We start from the raw sequence: 9,061 nt of genomic DNA, 5'->3' as shown, positions 1-9,061 counted from the left end.
GGAATGAACTCCGAGTCGCTCGTTCAGCATCACATTACACAGGGAAAGAGGCCCTGAGCACAATTTGCCGCAGGAAAAAAGAGCTGGGAAGTGGAAGGAAAGAGAGACAGACAGAAAGGCTTGATTTGAGTTACATAACCCCATGAATTAGATATGATGACCATGAGAGAACGCTGGCGTTTAGAAAGGGATTAAAGGCTCCTTGCTGCCCTCTCCAGGTCCTCGGGATGGGAATTTAAAGGTGTATGTGCTGTAGAAGATGAGCTGAGGAGAATGGTAATGAGAGCGTGGTGGAGTGGGAAAAGGAAAGCCATGACCTAGGCTCTGTACCCTTTAGATAGGAAATCTTTTTTGTGTATTTCATGTTATTCTGAAAATGTATTATAATGCATTTCGTAATGTGTGTTGTTTGTGTGTCCCCTCTCCACAGGCAGGCGTGGGACCTGGCCGTGGACATCTGCCTCTCTCAGCTGCCCACCATCATCGAGGAGGGCACCGCCTTCAGAGTGAGTGTGTGTGTGTGTGTGTGTGTGTGTGTGTGTGTGTGTGTGTGTGTGTGTGTGTGTGTGTGTGTGTGTGTGTGTGTGTGTGTGTGTGTGTGTATAATGTACGTATTCGTAACATTTCTGGACACTACCTTTGATACTTTTAACGTTATCAACTGACTGTATAATTTATGGACATGACTTAAATAATTCTCACTTAATCTAACCACGGGACGACATAGGGACAAGTGTCCGGCATATTTTAAGATGTATAGACGCGACCTTCAATAACTTTAATGTTATCATATTGTCCTTCAATATATGAGCATGACTTAAATACTTATTGCGTTATCAAGTTATTTGTTGATACTGTATATGGATATGGCCTGGATCCTTTTTGCGTTATCAACATATGATATAATAAATTGAGGCGTTCATCGATCATTTTAGTGTTGTCAGGTAGTTTACCATTAAGGACACATCCTTTGATAATTTTAATGTTATCAATTGACCGTACAGTATATGGAAAGGACTTCAATAATACGTTGCATTACAGTACGTTATCGACAAACAGTGCAACATATGAACATGAGATAGATTATTTTAAAGTTACAACTTATTGTACGATATATATTGACACAGCCTTTGATCATTTTTACACGATCAACTTATCGTACAATATATGGTTGTGGTTTTGCTGTTTTTTGCTGCGGTTAGCTGTTGTGCTTGGGGTCAGAATACACCGTCCATGACAAATCCTGAAAGTCAACCATTTATTTGGGGTATTTTAATATTCTTATTACAACATGTGAATATTGTTAAGAATGAAATGTTCATTGCTTTTGGAATGGATCTTCCCAATATTATTCTTAAATATGATCATATCAGAGTAATGAAAGGGTCATGATTTGATGCCGTTTATCACAGTTGGTTTTCTGGGACAATACAGTATGTTGCTCAACAGAAGTCGTTATCATGACAGGCCTACAGATCCTGCGGCAATTTGCAGCTTCTCTTAAAAGGTGGAAATATGCTCCATTTGTGTAGGTCACTGCTTATATGGCATTGATGTGTGGCTCTGATCTGGGATCTGTCCACCACTGACGCCTGAAAACCATCAACAATTCTCCACCACCATCTATTCATCTCAAACACCCACTCACACAATCTCGTTCCCAGCGGATATCATCGTAAAACGTCAGATCTAATAATTCCAGTGAGTGTCAAATAAGGAATAGTTGCTGAAAGCGCCTTGAGCCACTTTATGTTGTATTTACTGACATGGCAGGGACTGTGAGTGAGATGCTGAGTGTGATAGAAACACGCTGCATGAGGCTGATTGAAATGATGATGACTTAAGATATCTGAGTCAACTCACAGACACACTCAACTGGTTTGATGGACGCAGCAGAGAGCAGCTGCTTGGTCCGCAAAAAAGTCTGAGAGCAGAGAAAATTGTCTTCTTTCTCCGATGTTAGCACTTTCACCCGGGCCTTTTTTTTCTTCTCTCTTTCCACCTGGTGCTCGGAGGTGGGCGTACTCTCCATCGCTCCCCAGGGAGCAGTTTTTCGATCCTCCTCTCCATTCTCCCGCACTCGGGCCGAAAACAGTTACCGGCCCCGTAATTGAGCCTCTGAGGACCGCTAAAGGAGATCTTCCCCCTCCGTCTTGCCCCCTCTTTCAGGAGCCTTTAATGTGCTTCAGCTGTTCACTTCATGTTCTGGCTCTCTGACACTGCTGCATGTCGAGCTACAGAAAATATAAAGAAGATTTTACATAATTAGTTTTATGTTCTAATCGCTAATGTATTCTCTGATAGGCTCTTCCCCCATTGGTTCCTGTTGCCAGGCCTGTTTTGCGTTTAGCTTGTTGGTTTCAAGGCTATCAGTGAAATAAATTCGATAGAGAAATAAATGCAGTTACCTGGAATAAGGAATATGAAATAACACAAAGAAAAGCTCAAATGTAAAATAAGCACCATATGCATTAGGGGAATAACACATATAGTATGTGTTTCTCTATGTAATCACTTGCTGTTCTTCTAAATATTTGTTGCAATCATTAGCCTTTATTATTCTGCTGCTTTTGGTACTGAAATAGAAATAATCATCACGTCCTACTATTATTCTTTTTTAAAGAAAGACAAAACGTTCCTGCTATTCTCCTAATCATTGCTTCCATCCTGTAATTTGGAAAATGGTGTTTGTACTGTAAATTAATATTGATAATCCTTCTGTGTGTTAGCTCCTGAGTGGATAAACCTAAATGTCTCTCAGACCTAATTGTTGAATCCATTCCCCCCGTGTTATTGCCTCTGAACTGTCCCCTCTATCTGCAGAAAGAGAGATACACCTCCTTTAAAAGGACCTTTTCACCCATTTGGACCATAAATGTGTATAGAAGATTGTTTCATGTCCATAGTTGCTTTTTATAAAAGCGGCGTATTACATAATTAACATTCTTAGGTTTGGGTTTGTTGCCTTTTTATTGCTCAGAATCTCAAAATAAATAGTACACAAAACCACCCTGTTTAACTAGAATTTGTGAATCTCCTCAGAATCTGAAGATTAGAATCTCGATTCTTAAATGAACAGATTTTCTCCCACTGCTCCTAGCTTCTTGGGTCTCAATGCAGCCTGAAAGAAAGCCTGCAGGCAGGACTCAGGGCTGACTTACCCACCCCCACCTACTCTGCATTATTGGGGGTAAATACAACTCTGTTTCCTAGTTTAAAGAAGTTTGAAGCTACTAAAAAGTCCCATCTAGAGTAACATAGAAAAGTCATAAATAGTTTTTTTTGTTACAAAATGTTTTTTGTATCTGCAGATGAAACTATCAGTGAATGTTACGCACAGGAGCCTGTTCAATCCTCTGTTGTAGACGTTTGGTCAGAACACGTTGTCAATGTCTTCCTCAGCTTGTAAGGCTGGAGGATAACTCAAATCCTTTATTTTTCATTGTCTTTTCATGAAATGGGAACAAAATACAAAATAAACATACTAGGCACAGCACAGATGATACTCAAATCTTCCTTTACTTAAAGGCGGGGTAGGTAAGTTTGAGAAACCGGCTCGAGATACACTTTTTGTTATATTGCATGGAATGCTCTTAACATCCTGATAGCAATGAATATCTTAAGTGCTTTGACAAAAAATCCATAAAATAATGTCATCTGTGGAAGCCGTGGCGCTGTAAAAAGCATGACTAATCATTTTAGCCGGCCCTGCTAAAATAACTGGATGGCCTACCTGCCTGTCAGCTTTCCATCTGTGCACAAACGTATCTCGTGACCTCATTGGTCATGTGCACGTTTGTGTGTGTTGGAGGAGGGGCTCTATAACGAAGTGGCAGATTTTTTCCGGTTGTGTATTTTCAAATTCTAGCGCACTCGAGCTGGTTTCTCCAAAATTACCTACCCCACCTTTAATTGGATTTTGCCTTCATACTCTATGGTGGCCAACTGGTGCAAACGCCTTACAAAAGAGAAACGCCTTGCAGTTTCAGAAACGATGCTAATAAAAAAACACAAATGTGCCAAAACACATGGAAATGAGTCGTTAGAGTTAGTCGATTTCATAGTTGTAAGTGTTTAGTCAGTATATTTGAAATGACTAGGAAAACTAGCTATCTTACAGCAGATCTGCAATAATATCGGAAGGAATCTTGCGATCACTTTGTTAAAATAAGCTGATTAACCTTACATTTTAGGAAAGTTTCTAACAACATTGACAGTTTGCCAACTTCATAATCCCCCAACGTCAACAGGTGCTCCGGTCCTAGCTGTGTGCGTCACCTTTTAGTGTCCCCTGGATGTGTTTTGGCACATTTGTGTTTTATAATTTTATTGTTTTTCAGAATGCAGCGCGTTTCTCCTAAACTGTTTTGGGACATTGTAGCGTATTGGCACCTGTTGGCCACCATATTTTCAACTAAAAGACCTAAATAAATAACTTCACTAATTATCATTAATCAAATGGTAATGAAATTGAAAAATAAGATTCAGATACATTGATGACTATCTGTAAAACAAAAAAAGAAAGAATCTAAATTTGAAATACATCAAATAAATGAAATAATGTGTTGAGAGTTATTTTTTATTTTGAGGTTTTTCACTCATCAGTCCTGTAGCTACAGCACTGGGCTATTAGCTATTTTAAGGAAATACCTCAATTAATAAATGATTTTGAAAGAATCAATACATCTCTTTTCTGTAGCTTATCTAGTTTCACGTTCATTTAATTATTTATATCAATAAGAATTTGGTTGAGTTATCTGTGATGAAATGAAAAACAGCTTATTAATCAAGCGTTACTATTTTGGAAAACATCAAATGGCTTTTTTTTTAAAAACAGATTGAAATTGAACTTATTGAATTCTGCAGTAACCCTTATTTAGTGTTTTTTTATTAAAAGTTAGTAGGTAATTAAGTATTACACTGAGTAAAGTATGGAGCTCTCTGAATTGAATATGCTAATGAAGCATAAGGTCCCAGTTAAAAATGCACCATTATACCTTCACACTATAGAGGAGTCTCAAAACTTGGCCTTTTACAACCACACACCACTTTTTCATGTATCAGTGACTGTGAGTGTGTGTACTGAGTTATTAAGCTTTGATTATGCACAAATTAATTTAGCCATCCAGCCGTGAAGCGTTGATATTTCCCCTCTCTACATCCATCAGAATTCTACACAGCGCTCTCGTTATTCCCACTGCAATATTAACACTCGGTGATCTGCAGCCGGCGAACAATCAATCAGGCAAACTGCCAACTGAGAGGGGGAGGAAGATGATAGATCAGGATGTATGTTGTTACTGCAGTGCAGTGTCACTTCTGAGCTCCTTTTGTCAGGGCTCTTATGAAATGATAAGCTAGTCACTGCGGACTGGCTCATTACTGTGTGTGTGAGGGAGGGAGAGAAGAGGAATAGTGATACATAAAATCTCGTGTGTGTTTGTGTCCACAGCACAGTCCCTTCTTTGCGGAGCAGCTGACGGCGTTCCAGGTGTGGCTGACCATGGGAGTGGAGAACAGAAACCCTCCTGAGCAACTCCCCATCGTACTGCAGGTACACACACACACATGAAATAGTGTTTGGTCTGTGGATTTTTTATATAACATACATTTTTGGGTGTAAAGCAAGCTGAGGTCCATACATACTTATATTGACTAAAATAATGTAGAAAAAAGCTAATCTCAGCTAATTTGTTTGCAAATACATTTGTAAAATCTAACTCCTACTTCCTCCCAGAATATCAGTTTATGTACATGTTGTGCATCTCTTCATTATGCTTATCTACCTCTTAGAAAAAGAGTAGTGCAGTAGTTAGGAAGTTAGAATGGCAAGGGTTCCCATGACAAAAAGGCTTAGGGATTTTTTCATTGGATTTTGGAAAATTGTAAAAAATAAGATCTTTGGCAAACACATTTGATACCTACTGTACACGTACTGATCAGCAGGATCATCTCGACATATTAACACCACTTTCATAATAGTTGAAGCCTAAATTCATTTTCAAGAAGTGAAAAGCTGATGTAGCCAATTTGTTTGCATCCGACCTTTTTTAAATTGCGTTAAAGCTTCAGACACTTAATAGTGGGGTACTGTCATATTTTGCATCATAAAACAACAAATGATGTCTTTGAAACGAGGGAAAGTGCTTAAATGCTAACTTATTTTTCGTTTGCACCTTATTAACAGTCGATCTGCCACTTTACCATCTCACCAGTAAATGACCAATTTTTGAAAATCATGAATTTAAGAAATAGATAAAGCCACCAATCTTGCATATTTACTGTTTGAATAGGGCTTCAATCTCCTATTACACAAGAGCAAATGAAAAACACACCACACCTGCATAGAGTCTACCACTGGCTTTGAAAATACCCATTAGAGCAGGGGTGGGGAACCTTTTTCCTCTCAAGGGCCATTTCAATTTGTTCAACATCCTCCGAGGGCCGTACAAATTATTGTTGACTTCTGCTTAAAAATACTAAAATCACAGCCCATTCATTTGGCCTTTCTTTCCTGCTGTGCAAAGAAAAAGCAACCTCTTTATCCAGATATCTTGCCATGACTCGCGCATGCATGCACGTGCACGGTGTGGCATGACCACCAAAACAGAAAGATATTGACACAAGACGTGTGCAAATGAATGTACTTAGTTTCCTATCCATGTGGACATGATTTAAGTGGGGGGGGGGGGACCTAACCTTTAGGGGGGTCCGGGGGCATGCTCCCCCGGGAAGATTTGTTTTTAAATGTTGAAGTTAAAAGCATCAATCTGGTGCACTTTGAGAGCAACATTAGGAGCTCTATGGATACATCTCTCAATACCCATGAAATAGAACTGTAAGCAGATTTTATTTTTCTTTATGGATATTTTACAAACTGTATTCGTGTTTATTAACAACAACTTTTTTTTACTGTCATATAGTATTTTATACCCGTTTACTTTATTCTCTTATTTTTTTATAATGATCATATCAAGGTGTGCCTTTACCACACTGGTTGTAGAAAAAGCTTATATTTGTTAGCATAGCGAGCTAACCAGATGCTAATAACAACAAAGTTATTGACTGTATGATCAGTGTGACAGATGAACAGATCGCCACTGGGCTTTCAACTAAAGACACAGCCACGCAAAAACTGCGTCATGTGTACGGCTCCTTATGGGTACTGCAATTTCTGAATTGCCGGAGCGGCGTTCTGGTGCTTTCCGGCAGAACTACAACCCTGTCAGACGAGACATATATGAGCAGCTCTAACAGCTCACTGTTGGAGGAAGGTAGTCGGTCCCGTAGCTTCTACTTGCACCGACCAGAAGTCGTAGCTGTTCTAGGGTTTGTGTGGGCGGGCCGTGTCCTCACCGAAGCATTATTTTGTTTTCTTCCGTAAAGTTCCAGGACCTCCGGATGGTCAGAGGTCTGAGTTGCGGGTATCTTTTAGAAACCTCCCTCAACTTTGTCAGGCAGCAACGGGTGCGTGTCGGTTTGTGTAGTGACGAGTCTCGTACCCAAGGGTTGTTCACCCCGCGCTCTGGGCTCACCCCCGGGCGGGTGGGATGTTTTTTTTTGCCTTGCGTGAACTGTTTTTTATTACAAATTGTTTTTTAACTAATAACAAAAAAATGAATATAAAAAGAACGAGAAAGACAATAAGTATTATTGATTGCAACGTATCTGTACAAAGTATAGTACGTGCTGTGGGTGGTCGAGCGTAACGCCCCTTAAGGGCACGTTCTCACCCCTTTTGAAGTAGTAAGTGTAATGCCGATGCACGGATAAAGACCCCCAGCGCCCGACTTTTAAACCCTTGGGGACGAGATCTCCTTAGGCGTACTCTTCCGGTTATGTCGTTGTCACCACACTGTGGGAACACCTTCTGAATGTCTTTTGCAAACTGGAGACAGTAACGGTTGTTTCCCATATATTGTCTTCTAGTACTCTAAATTGAAAACAATAACTGGTTATTGAATAAAGGTGGTATTAAACGTTTATTTAAGAAAATTTTTAGTCTGTTCACTAAAAGACTAAAAAAAAAACAAGTACTCAGAGGTAGTATCTCACCCTCTTGAACGTGTTAACCACCAGACAATTTATGAAAAAACGGGGGTGACATTAATTGTTTTGGATATTATGTGTGAGGTCCTCTGCTTTTGATGGTTTTCTTATTATCGCCTGGCGAACTTTCCGACGAAATGAACGAAACAGAGAATTATGTATGTGTTGTGTGTGATTGTGTGTGCTGTGTGTGTGTGTGTGTGTGTGTGTAGAATAGTGTGTGTGTGTGTGGTGTGTGTGTGTGTGTGTGTGTGTGTGTTGTGTGGTGTGTGTCGTTGTGTGTGTTGTGTGTTGGTGGGTGTGTGTGTGTGTGTGTGTGTGGTGTGTGTGTGGAGCGGGGGGGTTAGTGAGGACGAAGAAGGACGACAATTGCCGGGGCTGTCTTGACGACATACCTGAGCGCCGAACGCACCGCAAACTCAGTCGTCCTTTATGGTAGTTGTGCCTGTCGTCGCGGGTGGTGATGCGCAACTATATTTATGCTGTCTCGTGTTGACATGTTGGGCCTCCTACCACGACTCCCCCGCCTCTCCTCTTGGTAGGTCGACGACATTGAAGTTGTCGCTGGTGAGGCTGTCCAAGAAGCGGTATAAGGTCGGATGTAATTTGATTAAAATGTGGGGGTGTCCGTCGTGTCGTTCTTGGCGAGAACAGTAGACCTGAAGACAACATCCCAACATACTCTATTGACCGGTCTTTGCGGCTTGAGTTAGATCTCGAAATCGCTTACACCGTCACGTAAGAGTGCGACACAAGACAATACCTGCATAAGAATCTTGATGAATATACGATTCTTGTCTTTCATAACGATATACTCGTCCCACCCATGGAGGCCCGGAGGCCCGGCATTATGCCTGGCGCGCCCCTGGTAATCCCATGCCGGGAGCTACTTAAATATTGTGTGAGCGTTTTTTCTTTTTTTAATTTCTTTAGAACTCAGGCCGCGTTTCCTTAATTTTGTTCGCGCACGGACAAAAAGGCCCGGTCCCAGGAACTTGTGTTGTGCTCGGAT

At 40.6% G+C, this 9,061-nt stretch overlaps 1 protein-coding gene across 1 annotated transcript; it reads left to right on the top strand.

Annotated features, from left to right (window-relative positions):
* Positions 1-430: 430 nt before the first annotated feature.
* Positions 431-8,642, top strand: LOC104945557 (regulatory-associated protein of mTOR-like; the record flags this gene model as incomplete). Its single annotated transcript, XM_010771253.1, has 4 exons — positions 431-506; positions 3,101-3,190; positions 5,453-5,554; positions 8,592-8,642. Coding segments are annotated over 4 exons (319 nt in total), but the record flags the coding sequence as incomplete, so codon positions are not given.
* Positions 8,643-9,061: the final 419 nt, after the last annotated feature.

Source organism: Notothenia coriiceps, unplaced genomic scaffold (genome assembly GCF_000735185.1).
Source record: "Notothenia coriiceps isolate Sejong01 unplaced genomic scaffold, NC01 NC01_scaffold00009695, whole genome shotgun sequence".
Classification (NCBI taxonomy): domain Eukaryota; kingdom Metazoa; phylum Chordata; class Actinopteri; order Perciformes; family Nototheniidae; genus Notothenia; species Notothenia coriiceps.
This window is presented reverse-complemented; position numbering and strand designations above follow the sequence as displayed.